This window comes from Prenolepis imparis, unplaced genomic scaffold (assembly GCF_030444845.1).
Source record: "Prenolepis imparis isolate NDT839.2.m4 unplaced genomic scaffold, iyPreImpa1.0 SCAF_6, whole genome shotgun sequence".
NCBI classification, from domain to species: Eukaryota; Metazoa; Arthropoda; class Insecta; order Hymenoptera; family Formicidae; genus Prenolepis; species Prenolepis imparis.
The window spans coordinates 5,582,525-5,599,598 of NW_028141164.1; the positions used below are offsets into that span (position 1 = coordinate 5,582,525).

At 38.1% G+C, this 17,074-nt stretch overlaps 1 protein-coding gene across 5 annotated transcripts in view; it reads left to right on the forward strand.

The window, feature by feature from the left end:
* Nucleotides 1-17,074, forward strand: part of Ppn (proteoglycan-like sulfated glycoprotein papilin) — a 106,381-nt gene that overhangs the window by 48,867 nt on the left and 40,440 nt on the right. For all 5 annotated transcript variants that reach the window (XM_083039563.1, XM_083039562.1, XM_083039566.1 and 2 more), the window contains exon 2: nucleotides 15,242-15,302. In XM_083039563.1, the coding sequence (XP_082895689.1) occupies nucleotides 15,242-15,302 (61 nt within the window). The remainder of the gene's footprint in view (nucleotides 1-15,241; nucleotides 15,303-17,074) is intronic.

Genomic DNA, 17,074 nt, shown 5'->3' on the forward strand with positions numbered 1-17,074 from the left:
AAATATTAATCAAGAACGTGGTATAATGTAACAGAGAGATATCTCGAAAGATCGCCAGTCATAAAACTGAAAGTCGGTCTTTTAGAGTCAGACGTTTGTCGACAATTTGTCACATACTTCTCGATCGTAATGTCTGCCACGTCGCAGTTGGTGATAAGCAAACAGAACGTTTAAATAACTTTCTACGATTTCGATGCTCTGTGTTTCATCACGTGAATCGCCCAACAGACGAATCGCCGCATGTCATCATTAGATTGGCTCACGTGTAATTATTAATTGGAGCAATCACGATGTCTGGTTTGGAATTTGACAACCGCTGTTTACACTATCGCGATAAATGCTTGAAAATGTCAAACATGATCAGTTTTCATTGACAGTAGTTATTTATTTTATTTTAACCATATTATCACAGTTAATTTAAATTTGTTTGAAGATCTTAATAATTAATTAACAATTTCCCAAGTACATACTTTTTATTAATCATTTTTTACCCTCAATTAATAGAAAAATGACCGAAAACACACTTATAGACGAGTCTTTGTAAGTTGCAACTGTGTTTAGAAGTAAAAAAATTCAATACACAAAAAAATTGTTGTCTACTCTTCGCTTTCGTGCCTTCATAGCTATTGACGAAATCGTTGGACGATAATGACGGGTCAAATGAACTTTAATGTGCCTGCCTGCTTTTGAGAATTACCAGTCGTCGTCGCGTGACGGTGACGGAAGATTTTTCAGAGCGAGCATTCTTGCAAGAGACATCGACGTCTCTGTATAGAACATATTAACGCGATCCATCGATAGCAGCTAGGATCAGCGAGAGCTTGCGAGCTTAATCCGAATTCAAATGGCGGAAAGCATTCCAGATAGATTGCCGATGACAGTCCAGCAGATGTGAGCGTCGTCGCAATTCTGTCACAAAGGAATGAGTACGCGTTTCGTTCGAAATATGTATATAATTTCGTTAATTAAAATCACTTTTCACGCATGTCGAATTTTGATGCTTGTCCCGACAAATCAAGGAAATTGAATGTTACGTAGACGTGTAACGTGGGTATTCATAACGAAATTTGTAATCGTACCGCGTACATTTGCTATCTTGCCATCTGCACGCGCAATGTCACGTGAGTTTATAAAATTTATAGGGTCGTGCAAAATTTATGGACTGTTTCCTTCAAGTTCTTATGGACTACTTGCGGAAGAAACATATTACGCGCAACCTGGAAAATGTGTATGGAGCGTGCAATGGAAAAATGTTATGCGAAATACATATCATCATTTTGCTTTTTATTACACTTTAAAATATTGTAACAATTTTTTGGAGAACTGACAAGAAATAATTAATATGTATACATGTAATTTTCAAATTTGGAAAAGAAAACATATTCATTTATTCATGCACTCACCTTACAATTTATATGCGCACACAAATGATCAAATAATAATTTTCTTATGCAATAGGTTTTTCTTATAAATTTATGAATGTATAAATCTGCTGTTTTTTAAACTATGCGTATTCTTGCATAATATTCAGAAATTTGCATTCATATCTTATATTAAAAAACATATCCGAAGAAATCTTTTCAAGAAAACTATCCTAAACTATGCCTTACAATTATATAAAGAATTATTTAACAACAAATGAGTTTTATATTTGTAAATTGATTTTTTTATTTACGAAGCTTCTTTTATTTATATAATATTATTTTAGATTTAATAGTTAAAGGTTACACATACGTTTACGTGCGAATTTAGCGTGAAAATATTAGTTTAAGTTTTAATAAACTCTATAGCTCGTTCGATAGAAAGAATTAGGAGTCCGGTGTTTCGATAGACGTCTGCGTCTCGAATCCACCGGGAACGAAGGAATTCAAAAAGGGCTAGAACGAAAAAACGACTAGCAGAGAAGCTATACGTCTGGCTGTACGTTTCGAAAGGGCGGGAACAAACGGCGGAGAGCTCGGTCGGATTCGACTGAATTCGCCAGTATACCCACTACTAGCCCGGGTTCCGCTCAATTAGCCCATAGTAGAGACAAAGGGACTGCCGACAGTTTTGGTAGTCGCATTTAGATCTCCTTTTTGTTCCGGTTCTCATAAGCATCAGGAACGTTGGTCGACTGGCGCATTGAAAAACTGGTCGCGAAAGAGGCTGCTCCGATTTTTTTATGGCGAATTTCGTCATAATTCCCATTTTCACGCAATTTTTCTTCGTGCACGAATTCTACTAAATCTATCTTAAACTTCGTAAATCTACATTCTCTAATTTATAAGGCGGACTAATTGATTAAAATACAAACGCAAACGATTTACTTGTATTAATTCATGCATTCTCTTTCTTTGATCATTTTATTAATATGTAAAAAATATTATTAAAATACAAAACTCAGAATTGAATGAGACAATAAGAAATTGGTAGAAACACTTTCAAGATATACATATATAAAGAAAACAAATAATCTTACACAGGCTTTATCGTTTTGCACAGACACGTCTCTTATTTTTTTGAGATATCACTTTAGAAATTATAACGTTATAATCTTGCCTTAGCAGATTCCCTAGCTTCTTTCGCAATTAGCAGCAAGCGGAAAATAATTGCGACGGTAATTAGCGAGAAGTAATGCAGCTCGCGATATCACTCTTGAGATTCAGATTTTTTTCTCTTTCAAGCATCTCGAGAACATTTTTCGCATAACGGGTGGAAAATATTGGGTCATGCGGGACTCGCTCTCTCCGCGAAATGCGAAACGGCGAGGCTAGACCAGTATATATGACAAAACTTAGTCGCGCGGTTTTCTACGAGGAGGCTATTCGATGCAGGTCACCTGAAACTGGTAGGTCTGGGGCAATTTGTTTTTCTTCTCCACCCACACACAAACGTCCACGAACTGTGGCTACAGAGAGAAGTCGTTTTTCTCGTATTCGTGCCGGCGTGAAACTGGCCGCCCTCACGAAGACAGTGAACAATGTTATCCGCAATTCTGTGCAACTACCTTCTTTACGCTCTTCGCACGAGATCGCGAAATAGGCGATACGCGAACACTTCATCGAATGAATTCTCACGGTTTTCAATCTCTTTTTCGTTCTCGAATTTCCATCAAGCATGCTTTTATCGCCAATTATATTTCATTCGAGTAATTAATATTATATAGCCAAATTTTTATTAATTATATGAAAAAAGAAATAGAATATTTTACATTATTTCAATTTTTAATTTTTGTAGTTTATTATATTGATTAGCAAACTTATAGATTAAATTTTAACCAAGAGTGCCAATAATTCGTACTCGATCTCGCATAATTTTGCAACGATCACTCAGCAAAGGCAGGAAAAATTTCGAGCTTTCTTGCTGCAAAGAGAAATCGAGTCGTTCTCCGATACCCATCCTTTGCAGCTGATCACGTCAGAAGCATAAGAGCGGGTTGGCGATCGCACTTTAAAATTCTTGAGAAGGAATCAACTCCTGCGATGGATTGGCCACGTCATCCACCGTTGAGAATTTACGCGACCTCGGTCGTCGAGCGATACGAAAAGCTGGAAAAGGCTCCCAAGGGAAGACTCGCGCGCAATCGTAGCTACCACGCCGAGAAATCCCAAAGGGTCGTGGAAAAGCGTGACTCAACTCCGGGTAATGAATTGCTAGCGAAATGACAGAATACGAGTGTGTGGAGACGAGAGATGACGCTTGGCAGTCTGGAAGTTCGCTAAATGAAAGAAGAGAAAGAAATTCGAGGAGACAGAGAGAAAAAAGAGACCGGTGTAAATAGTTTACTTGTATATGGATACAGCATGTAGTGGATATGCAGAAAGGGATGTAGAGAAAGCGGACGTGTAGGAAGAGAGAATGTGCGAAAATAGTACGGGGATAGGCAGAGCAGACTGCACTGCGAATCACATGTAAGTCCCTTAGAACCCGAGAGCAACGAACTTGTGCTAACGATACTATTCAAGGGTTTCCGTCTCGCTCCTAGAAGCTCATATTTACGCATCGCGAAGCTCTACATTCGCGAGATTCGCGAGCGCATATTGTTACCCTTTTGATCCTGCGACTTTCGACCAAAGCCTCGATAAGGCTGCGATTCGAAGTGGCGCATCACGAACGCGAATAGTATCATCGTGATACATATCGTATTCAGATATATCACACAAATATATAGTACAATAATATATATATATATATATATATCAATTTCTAATTTGTAAAAAATAGCTCAATATTATTTTTGCGAGTTATGTTATTATAAATTATTATAAATTTATTATATAAAGTAAAAAATGTATAATAGAAAGTACTTGATTTAGCGTATTTAAATAAATATGTTATATATCAGGAAAAGATGATTAAAAGAATATAATAGAGAGAAAGGTTATAAATTGCACCTAAGTTATATGACTTTGAATAAAGATGAAAGATTTCTAGAAAGATTGCGAGTTTCAGAATTTAAATATAAATTATATTATAAATATAAATTGTATTATGAGATTTTTATATAATTCCGATATATCAATTAATATTATGAGATTCTTCGCGACTAAAAATTTTTTTTTATAATAATAGATATTGAAACGTATGTGCGGTAGCTTCGAATGTCGGAGGAAATATTTCCGCTATGAATCTTTGCCATTCGCACGTCAAAACTTTAAGCATCGCGATTCTCATCGAATCGCACGATTTTTTCCCCCAACGGAAACGAACGATGGTGTTTCAAAGAGCGCAAACGGTAAGGACAGATGAAAATGGAAAGTTTCATCAGGCAGAGTAGGATTGGATGGCATTGCCGCAGGGAGAAGCGGCAGACGCATGATACAGATACGGGCGTCTGTGTGTCAGCGACACATGGGATATCGTTCTCTTTGTTTCGTCCTGCGAATAAGGGAGTCCTTTCCCCTGATCTCATCCGGTTCTTTCTTCTTTTAGCTTAGAAACTGGTGTTCCGCGCGACTGTACGCGCTACATTCGGAAATTACAACACCGTCAATAATAATTAACGCTAGCGTGAATTGCGCGTTGCTCCTGTATCGTTTATTAATAAATCACCGAGTATACGATCGTTAATTCCTATGGAATTGTCGACAGGAGCTAGGGAAAAAATGGAGATGATTGAGGGTCGAGAATGGTACTTGGCGTATCAGCACGTGAGTGTATATACAGGGTGTCCGGTAATAGTCGCATCAACCGTCGTGTGCAGGTAGAGCTAGTTAAACCGAGTAGAAAAGTCCTCTACCATTTTGCGATATTCTCAATAATAAGAGAGATATTAATTAATAAAGATCGGCCAATTCGCGTGACGACGGCGAGAAGAGACAGCCCAGTTTTATATCGTTACTAAGCATGCGGCGAAAAGAAACAGTATAATGTTACACGGTTGCTAAGCGCGCGATGAAGCGGGGAGGAGCGCTTTACAAAAGACAGTAACTCCATACGAGTAGCGCTAACTCTGGACCCCCAAGTGGGCTGTCTCTTCTCGCCGCACGCTTATCATCGCGCGAATTGGCTGATTTTCTTTAATTTATTTCTCTCTTATTATTGAGAATATCGCAAAATGGTAGAGGGCTTTTCTACTCGGTTTAACTAGCTCTACCTGCACACGACGGTTGATGCGACTATTACCGGACACCCTGTATATCATCTCGCCTTAAGCTTGCTTTACTCGTAAAAAAGATAAATTATAAGTCAGATCGTCTTTATAATTTCAAAAGCGCCATAAATTAATAATGACGAGCTACAAATAAAAAAATGTTTAATAACGAAAATAACAAAAGTAATCTATGTAACATATGTACATATGTTTTTATGGTGTCTTATAGTATTTAGAGGGATATGAAGCCTCCTAATTAGTGGACGCATGTTTACGTGGGCGATTCAATCTCGTCACATAATTCGTTGATGAATCGAAAGAGATATGATTACGCTAAATAGCTTCGCGGTTTACTATTAGCTCGTGGTGGAATCCACAATCGGTTCTTATTCGGTTCGGCCTAATAACGAGACCTCGCGTTCTTGTTGCGATCATTATGGAATTAGGTACGCGTTCTGTGCGCATGATTAATTACGACCACTGCGGCCAGGCCAGCACCCGGTTCGTAAGTCACGATCACTTTCTCACCGACGCGCGAACTTTGCACCTGAGGCTAAAGTACGAACCGGATTCTCTCTCTCTCTCTCTCTCTCTCTCTCTCTCTCTCTCTCTCTTTCTCTTTCCATAGCCAGGTAGGTCTCGAGGGTACTGTTATCACGGCTGAATGAAGTGAGTGCCCGCGGAAATTTGCAAGTGCGTGGAGCATCGACTAATGACGCACGTGCTGCGTCTGCATCTGTCGCGCGCACGTGCGCGCGAATACTGTATTTCATTGATGAAATACAGTTAAAACGATCCGGGAAATGTCATACTATGAAATATTAAATTGTATATTGCAGGCTGAAATTATTTTTCAATCTTGATTTTTTTCGCACGTCGATTTTTCTATGATTTGTGTATCATAAAGGTCTGTTCATTTATCATCTATTTTTTTTAATTTTGTCTGAAAATTTCTAATTTTAGATGTTTATTAGTCTTCGATTTCTGTTTTAATCTTAAAAATTAGAGCATTTATATTTTGCACATTTCCTATTTTTCTATTCCTATTTTCATCTACCTGTTTGCATAATTTAAACTACTTTACGAATTTAGTATTTGTGATATTTCTTTTACCAATGAAAGATTTCTTCTTAAAAATCTGACACCAAACATTAGTGAAGAATCGAGCATTAGTTTATTCTCAGCTGTCAACGATAATAGAAATACAAATTTCATCTTCATTACCGCCGATTCGGCAAAAGTGAGATATTTTCGTCTTCAATGAAGTATTTATCGGATATATGCTCCGACACCGTTCGTGACAGTTAAGATATCATTTAACCCGAATTGTTTCCCGTGCGTTGTCAGATTTCGATTAAGACATGTCGCGATGAAACGTTGCAACATAACAACGATCGGTATTCTGGTCAGTCACGATTGCATTCGTCGGAGATCGATACACCCGGGACATAATCCCATTTCGATACTGACCTCGATTACGCTCCAGGGAGGCGATCTTGTAGGACTCCTAATGCGATCATATCACGAAGGGATTAAGCTTGCATCAGGTATGTGGATATCTCGAGCACACGCGCCTGCGTCTATTGTTCCTGGAAGGATCTGCTACCAATAGATCCGAATTAGTAATTACAGCATCTGATTCCAATTGCCCGCGCGAATATGACGCATAAATTGAATGTAAAAGAACAAATTAAATATTTTCCACAAATTAAATCGTGAAATTTAAATATACACACATATATATAAATTATTAGATTATTATAGCGGAACAATTTTTTCTTTAGTCATTAATTAATTCTTTAACTCGAAGTTTTTAAGATTATATAAATCAAGTATATTTCTAACACAAATGGTGTATTATGGTTATAATGATATATTTATAATTCGCCGAATGTATTATCAAAAATTTGCGGTATATTTAAGAAATCGCTTCATTAACTTTCCAGTCCTTTAAATCAAAAGATATTGACGACACGCACGAAAATAATTTTGCATCATGAATTTTCGAGTGAGCGGGCTTTAATCGGGTACGCATTATTAACAGCGACAGGTGAAAACAATTGTTCGCGGTATGAGCTGCGAAAGGGGTCCTAACCGCGGCTTTACAAGGCGTTGTAACTCCGGCCATCGGCAGGTAACGTTGGCACGTTCCCAAGAACCGGCCCCGGGCTAGATACTCATTCGGATAACCGGCTAATGCCGAGGTTTACACTCTTTTTCGTCGACGAATGGGATAGCAATCTTCGCGGCGGGCCTCCTCGCAGCCGCGATGCTCTCGAATACCTTGAATATGTATTACCTGGATACCGAACTTTAAATGCGTACAATGAAGAGATTACGAGGCTTGTAGCGTCGTGCGCAAATTATTGTGCAAAGATATCGAATTAATATCCGAAAAATTCGTCGACAGGAAAGAGAGAAAAAATATAGATATTCATATTTCTTAAAACGTGAATTTTTTTGTCATATGTTATTACGCTGAGAAAGAAATAAGAAAAAATTAATGTAAATGTAACGAATATTCGCTTCATCTTACTGATGAGGCGCGACTAATCATGTCACTCGTTATATTCGTACTTTTGCAACGCATTTAATTATAAGACCGGCTTGATATTTATGAAGATTTTAGTACGTTCGTGTCCGATAATTAACACGGCAACGAGTCTTGACCCGTTTTTCTATGGCAAGTAGTCCGGCTCGTTTATATTCCCGACAAACTCTAACGAAGCTCGAGAGCGCGCATTAAAAGAAATTGACGGCGGAGCTTTCATATTATTACGTCGTGGCGGCATGACGGCGCGCTAAATTAACTACGACGGCTTAAACGCTGCCCGGGGCCTTAATCTGAATCCATGAAAATCACTCTCGGCGCTTGTAAATTGCAAACAACGAGCCGGCCCGTGCCAAACCTTTTTCGCGGGATAATTGGCGTCGTGGATGCCATTATTCCGCGTCGTCGTTGCTACGTGAAATTGAAAATTATGAATAAAAATTAGATATCACACTCTACAACGTACCACCGCCAATACCATATCGTCGTATACGTATATAAAATTAAGTAAATTTGCAAATATCTACAAAGTGTGCAAATTACATATTTATATATAATATATCGTAGCAGAGATACACTGAACATGTCTCAAATATTTTGCACATCTCTCTTATTTTATTTATAGAACATTTTTATCGATAATAAGATCTATAAATCTTTTTGAAATAACAATCTCTATTCAGAAGATCTTCAATATTAGAAAGTTCATTTATATCAAATTTATTTTCTTTTATTTTTTTACGACACGATATTTCTAGCTATTACTGGTCATTATCCTATAATATTTGACAAATAGGACTCAACAACCGGGGGTTTTGTTGGGGAAAATCGGGCATTAGCGATACCCTTGTGAGGAACGTGAGACATCTGGTATGCAATCGACGGAAAGCACTTTGCGAGGATGATTACGGTCCATCCGCGCACTCACCGCAATGTCCACAGTAATCACGCCTCGATTGCAAGGTGTCGACGGCCCGGCTTCAAAAAGCGATCGATTTCTCACGCGTATTCCCGAAAATTACACGGCTGGCGATCCACGTGCAAATTACTCTCATTACGTGACACACGTGCGTAAAACGAAATGTACGATGAAAGAGTCTGTTGTTGAGTTCTGCTTTTGTGCATATAGGAGCGCATCGGAACGTGAATACTTTAGATTTTTCTTTTTTATTGCATTAATAATTCTCTATACGTGAACCGATTAATTTTATTAGCGGTCTAAATCTATAAATCTATATAAATCTTTCCTACCATTATTCGCGAGAGTTATTTTAATAATTCGCCAATATTTCGCTCGTGAAACTTTCGCTTAATTTCCTTCTTCGACGTAGCCGCTTTGGAAATCCGACAGACAGTTTATAGTTGAATGGAGAGCCATATTTTTTTTTTTTTTTTTTAGAAGATTATAATTATGCGTGCTTACCGAGAGCGCGTATCGATCTATCGCGGCGACGTGGATACAACGGAAAGGTGATGTTGCAGTCACGAATGCAATCTGAAGGTTTCGAACGCCTGTAATATCCACTTTTGCACCTTACCCTCCTCCGTCGTTTCTCTTTGAAAAATGACGCGTTAATCGCCGATGCGCCCCTCGGATCATCGAAGACGGAGGAGCAATATGCGTGAGAGGTCAAATGTTAAACGCGTTTCCCCGCGATTACGAGGGCAAAAATATTTTACAACGTAGGCGCGTTTAATGGGTTAGTGTTATGCGCCGTTTACATGAATGCGCGCAATGCCGCGGTTTCTCGAACAGCTGGCGGAATAAGTTACCTATAATGCGTTGCAATGTTGCAATATCCGTTGCGCTGTTATATCGGAATTATATTAAGGGGTTGCACAGGATGTCATGTGTATTGTAGATATTGCATGATAATTATCATTTATCAATTCAAATCCTAATTATTATACCACGTGTTTTGCCGCAAATGTCATAAATTAGAATAATAGATTTCCGCGTAGCGGGAATCAGACGGTATTTCGTTATTTGTCCCATAACAATGCATCATGCATAATCACATCAGACAGTTGCACGCGGAACTTTTGTCAGCGCGTCTGTTTCGCGATGAATAATTCGCATAAATTCAAATAAAAGCAAAAAGTAAAAAAAAGCTCGTAGTGTACATACATACATACACGTAGTTGCCCGATAGTTGGAACGACAAGACGTGAGGCGCATTTATGAGAAATTTATGCCATAAATTTCACCCGCGAGCAGCGCACTCGAATCTACGAGACTCGAGACGAAAGTTCGAGCCGGAACATTCTCAAGTGCACATCGTTAATAGGTCATTACGCAAGCGTAATGGAAATCGATAATTAATTGATCCGGCAAGAGTGCGCGGGACTCTTTCGCTAAGGATGCTAATTGACTCTTGAATATTTATGATTAACGAATTAGCAGCGTTGCAGTTCGTATAATCTTGCATTCGAGGAGAAAAACGTGTCTCCAAAATCATTTCTTAATCCGAATATTTAACGCCCCGGCTCGCTTCATTGAAATTCGGCATCTCATTTTCAAGTTCTTCTTATTCGCTGCCATTTCATCCGTGCTTCGATCGATGCCGGTGATTACACGCTGATTAATTATCTCGTTTTACATTTAATTTCGAGGAGTCACGTATAGTCCTACTTTGAATAGAAAGTCTCTATTCTAGACTAATATATTCGTTATAAGTAAAAGTGTTCACTGATTTGCCGATTTTCTCTCTCTCTATCTCTCATTACAAACTATCTCGTGCATAACGTTTAACCGATATTATTGAAAGTTCTGTCGATGAAATAGTTAATAGGACCGCGCGCGCAGTAAAATCTCCCTCCTCCCTCCTCGATGTTATAAAAATTGAAACCGTGGAACGGCGATATTTCGATTATCATACGCTGGCACATATGCCGCCCCGGGTCGATGCTGCATGCTGCACCCCGGCGATAGACCGACCGACCGCGAGAGCGGTTGTACCATTATTAATAACCGATAAACCAATTACAATGTTATCGGATCGCCGTTATCTGCAGGCAGGCCGCCGCTAAAAGGCCTATGCCGGTTCTGCCTAGTCGTAATCTGATGTGGAAGAGCCCCGGAGGTACTATCGCGTGGGCATGCCTTTTTGCTACTTTTAAGTAGTATTGCTAGCATCGTTCTTGCGATACTAATGAGCCCGTTGTCCGACCAGAGATGCGCCTTACGCCTGAATTCCACGGATACGATCGTGCGTTCCACGGGCGCGTTCGCTTTTTTGCGTACCCTTTCGTATTCCTTCGTTTCACTATTGTATGATAGTCATACTATAAATAAAATGTCTAAATTAGCAATTTTTTAAAAATTGTCATATTGTCTATCTTTTTTCGAAACGGATCTTCGTAACAAATCTCTCAATTACAGAAATATAAAATTTTTATAGAAATTATAATAGAAAATAGGAGATTTTTTTACTGTAAATATGTATTGTTAGGAAACTGATAAGCAAATCCAATAGAAATATCTGCGGATAACATTGAACTGGCGAGAAGGATTCTCCGCACGTGGAACAGCATGCAGTCTCGGTTGCGATGTAATTGGACGTTCGGATCCGCGCGCGGTCGAAGAGAGGCACGGCTGGTCTTCTAAGCCAAAGTTTTAAGAATGCGATCGTGGGGGGCCCTCGTTAGAGAGGGTTTCGAGTGCAGAGCTTGGATCGCGGTCCATATTTGCATATTCATGCGGCTCCAAATCTCGTTTGACGTACCGACAATCTAACGGCAGAAGTTCTTCGTAAGTTGCAACGGCACGGTAATTAATTTCACACAAAAACCCATGCTAATAATCATTATATTTAATAATAATAATTTTATTAAATGGGATGTATAACGTTGAGAGAGTAATTATACAACATATAGAGATAATTGCACATCAAAAGGCGAGGTAGCACACATCAAATATATTATTTATATTAACACATATCATATTTTTCAATCAATGTGTATGTGTGTGATACGGAAACTTTAATTTCACTGTATCATAATTAATAAGTATTTATCTGCCGAAGGATAATATATGTATTGAACTCGTGGTTTGTTTTCGAGGTCGAGATCGTCTCGGAAACGATATTTGTATTAATATTCTTTAAGCATTTCGAAACAGGCTTTGACAGTCATAATAAGCCATTGTAGCAAACAGAATCACAAGCCGAGTTTTTTTTTTTTTGTTATTATAATATAATATATTCTATTTTATTCTCTCGATACACAGAATTTTTTACACAATCTTACACTTTTCGAAAAAAATCACGCGTACATAATTTAAGTCCCTTTTATTTCTTTGCACAAAAGAAATAAAAGAAATACGTTTTGCGAACGAATAATTGACTTATTGCTCCCAGATTTTACGCGCGCGAGATGCTTAAGATTATTCCCGTCTTTGTGTTTGTCACCGATTTGCATACTTCTGCAAATTGGATATACTCGGAACTAAACTTTATTGACATTCTCAGAAGTTCATGAGAGAATTTCATAACTAGAAATTGCGCGCGAACTGTACACACTGCAATATGAAACTTTATACCGACAAAGCCACCTCCGCAATGTGCCGGAAGTGGAAGGAGAATTATTTTCGCAAACGGAGAAGCACTTCCGAAGTTTCCAACTCGAATGGCTCGATTATCGAGTACCGATAATTATATATTAGAACGCCGCTGTTGACGTTCGCGCGATTAGTTCGGCCCGCAATTAAATGATTTCCGCATGACGAACATTTAAAAGGCGGGAAACTGGAAAAAAAAAATATATATCGTTAAACTCCGATCGACGATTACGATTATGAGAAAAAAAAAACGAGCCTACGTCTCGCAGGTGCATTTAATGCGCTGAAAACTGCGTTCCAATTAAACGATCCCCTTCTCTAGCTGCACGCTCGTGCTTCATAAAAACTATTTTACCTAAGAGCTTTTTCTCGCAGCTGAGACCGGTTATAATAATTGCGGTCCTAAATCGCGATATAACCTTCTTACGTTTAGCACGATTTACGGTCCATTTTTGTAGAAAAGTAATCCATGCAAATTGTCCTCTTACGATATAATATTCAACACCGAGACGTAATTATTTTAAAGATATAGCAGTCACTATATAGGCTGTCACATCTCTTCTATTTTTCTGTTGTACTTTTATATGTCCAATTTTTTAATTAATTTGATTAAACTGATTAATCCATTATTTTGGTGATACGATAATTTGAAAGCTTCTAAATGAAAGATTCAGAATTTAAAGCACCCAATATTGCGCATTGCAATAAATGGCAAACGATTTTCATAAACGACTGGAGAGCGCGTTATGCTCGGTCTGCTCCGATACGCGGACTAGCCGTTGTACGTCGGCTTTAAACACGGCACCAGTACAAAACGCTTGTAATTACCGTCGCGTAAAATCGGTATCGATAAAATCGATAAATCACTACTCGCGAGAATATTAGACCGGCTGGCCGATAACAGAGACGCCTTGTATATCGCTAGCTCGTTCATTCCGAATAGCAACGATTCACTCGCAGCTTTGCGGGCATCGTTCCAAACTTGAATGACGCCTACTCGAAGAAATTACGCAACGACGCGTGCCAATACATTGCAAAAACATGCTTGCAAACATGTTCATTCACCGCTGATTGTCGTCACCGCTGCTGCGAAGGCATTGCACTCACTTCCGATTCGTTTCTATTTTTTGAACCAATTTCTAGGATATTTTTAATCATTTTAATTTCGACTATGTTCTCTTATATTTTCAATGTATAAATGATATAATTATGATTTGCTTTTATCACAATTTGTGATTATCTTTGCTATGTGACAAAAGTTATCTAAAGACAAGGAAATCTTACGTGATAAATTTTGTACAATTTTACAAGTTGCGTAATATATTGCAAGATTGTAATCTATAAAGATTTCACGTAAATATATCCTGACGCACGATCGAGTTAGGATAAGATATTTTATACAGAATGCGTATTGCAATAAGTGGCAAATGATACGACAGCATAGTGCAAATAAAGAATCTGCTTTCTATCGATTATAGGCTTTTTACCTACTGGCGCATTGAAAGTTGTTTATTTACTGCGGATGCATTGTTGTAAAAGCACTTTATGCTTATGTTATTGACTCTCTCTTCAGTCTGAGATAAAAGAATTTTGTTTACTTTAAGCTCCGAAAATATAAAGAGTCTTGTACATATGCGCTTATGTTATAAATAATATATTGTTATATTTCTAGAGAATTTTTTATAGATTGTAATATATTTTTTCTCTTTTTTTTTGTCTTCTCAAACTCTCTATTTCTCTCTTATTCAACGCGAATAATTTGTCAAACTATCTTCCCGTTTAATGACGTGAAAATCTTTCATGTTAAAAATAGATTATAATCTGAAAGTGTATCAAAGCAAAATTAGGAAGAAGGATTGTTACTAAATGATCGTTCTTTTTCGATGATTTGATTTTGGCATTCGTGAATTCGCGTAAAACACACGAATTCCTTCTCTTTTGTTTCTCTCTTTTTCTGTTCTTTCTTCGAACCGACTATCTGAATCCAATTTACGATGAAACTTCACAGTCATTCAAAAGATTCACTTTCGTCAGATGGAGATCAGAATGCGTGTTCGATTTACGTAATGTCGCGTAATACATAACTGTCTATCAGCTGACATAATTACGGAATCACTTTGCAGTGAAACTTGTCCCATCGTAATGAGGCCCATTCGCGCATCATCGAATTCTAGGTCAAGATTTATTCTGTTAAATGTAATAAATAGCTAATATAAATATAATTTGCGTATACAAGGATCCCGCTTATTTTACACTATTATACGTATATTAATTTTATCATCTCGCGTATTTATTTTAATATGCAGAATAATAAAATATATGTAGGTATATTGTGTCTATTTTATATATTTTATATTAAAATAAAATATATAAAATTATATTACATAACACACGTGATTAAAAGTTTAATTGATACTTAATAAAATGTTATCATATATTATACAATAGTATATTATCAATAATAGAAACAAAAACACATGTTTTATATACATATATCTTTATCTGATTTGGCATATATTTTAGGATATATTACTAACGCGATATTTTTTCCTTTCAGGTCGCTGGGGCTCCTAATATTTCTTATAGCAGCACATGTTCACGATACTTTCGCAAAACACGTAAGTCCCTTTCTAAACACGTTGTATTTATTTTTTATTATATAAAAACATAAAAACAATGCTCAAAGCATCGCAAGGGATATCTTGAAGCTTAAAATAAAGCCACAAGAGACAAGGGTCTCAACATATCTTGACGGCATTCCCTCAGGTTTTATTGCCCACTCTTTGATGATGGTTCGGGTTTCAAGGCCTCCCAGTCTCCGAGCAGATTATCTTGGTACACTTTGTTCCTAGGAAATCTCCGAGACAATAGAGAACATGAAGATTCCGTAAACCATTACGACGTAACCAATAATTACGGATGGCCTTCGGTTGTTAATCGCAACCCGTATTTCTTTTTCCTAAACTCCTTCGGGCCGATAAAATATTTTACCATATTAATATCTAACTATGAAGAATATCGAAATGTTATTTTATGGTGTAAAGACAGTAATGTTCGGTATATTTGAATACACGACGTTTCCTTCCGGCATGCGAGTGTTTGCAAACTACAAAATGACATTGGTTTTGGCTCTGCTTCAAGATGTCTAAAGTCTAAATATAGTGTCTCTACCAGATGTACCATTAATCCTTATTGCGCGCTTTACTCGAAATTTTTGACGTAACAATATTTGACTAGAAAATTAAATTTATCTGTCTTCGTTTCTTTCGAAGATCAGTTTAATATTTTTTATTGAAGCTCTATTTTGAAAAACGTTGAATTCGACTTTTCACGCTAATCAATGATATTCCAAGAGCTTTTTTGCCCAATTTTTTTGATAAACCTGATGATTTCGCGAATGTATGTTATCTCCCCGATATCATCTTGATTGCTGTACTCATTTCAACCGCAAAACTCGATTCGCGAGGAATCCGAGCAGTTCCGAGGAAGATCGAAGTGCCCAGCGATGTTGAAAGCGTAATGGCAAGATCAGATTAGGTCCGAAATGGAAGCTACAGCATCGCGAGAACGTTTTCGGGATAAGGGGAAGGGAATTTCGTTAGAGGACATTCCTCGTGATCTCGTCGACGGGGCAAGAAAATAGAGGCGTATACCGGACGTCCCCTCTATAATTCGGAGACGAAGGAGAGACCGCGGTAATCTCGTTGCATGTCCACGGTTGTTGTGCTTCTGTCGTGGCCGTCGTGTTTTACCTGCACCTACGACCCGCGGCGTCCGACTTATACGGGAAGTAACTTATGCGAGAGAAGTAACTCGGGGATCTCTTGTTACACACCGGTGTGTTCATCGGCGGTGAACCTTGAGCTTTTTATACCCGTTACCTCGCGCCAGAAGCCAACATCTTGTCGTCCGAGATGAATTGCCGAAAGCCACGCTTTTTCTCGACGACCTTTTTATAATCTCGAATTAATATATAAGCAATTTAATTGCAATTTATTAACTATGTATTTAAAATAACATCGGATCTCGACAACGTTGCAAATTAACGGCATCTCCTTTCATAATAAAGCGAATTCGCGAGTGCGATATAAAAGTGGGTTAAATGAACGAGACGTTGGTAAATGGGTCGCATTGTCGAGAGGCTGCAATTGCGAAAACTGCTCTTCGCCGTATCTGCCGCGGGTTCTTCGACATTCCGCTCTGACAGAGCCAAATTACATTTATAAATTTGCCGTATACTATATTATATATATACGAGCTTGAGTGGCGCTGCCGAGATATTCGCGAGGATCGGCAATGAGATTATTAGTTGCGGCACGAAGGGAAAAGGGAAAAACACTACTGACTCATGGCGGCTTTTTACCATCATCAGCGCACTCCCGGCCAGACT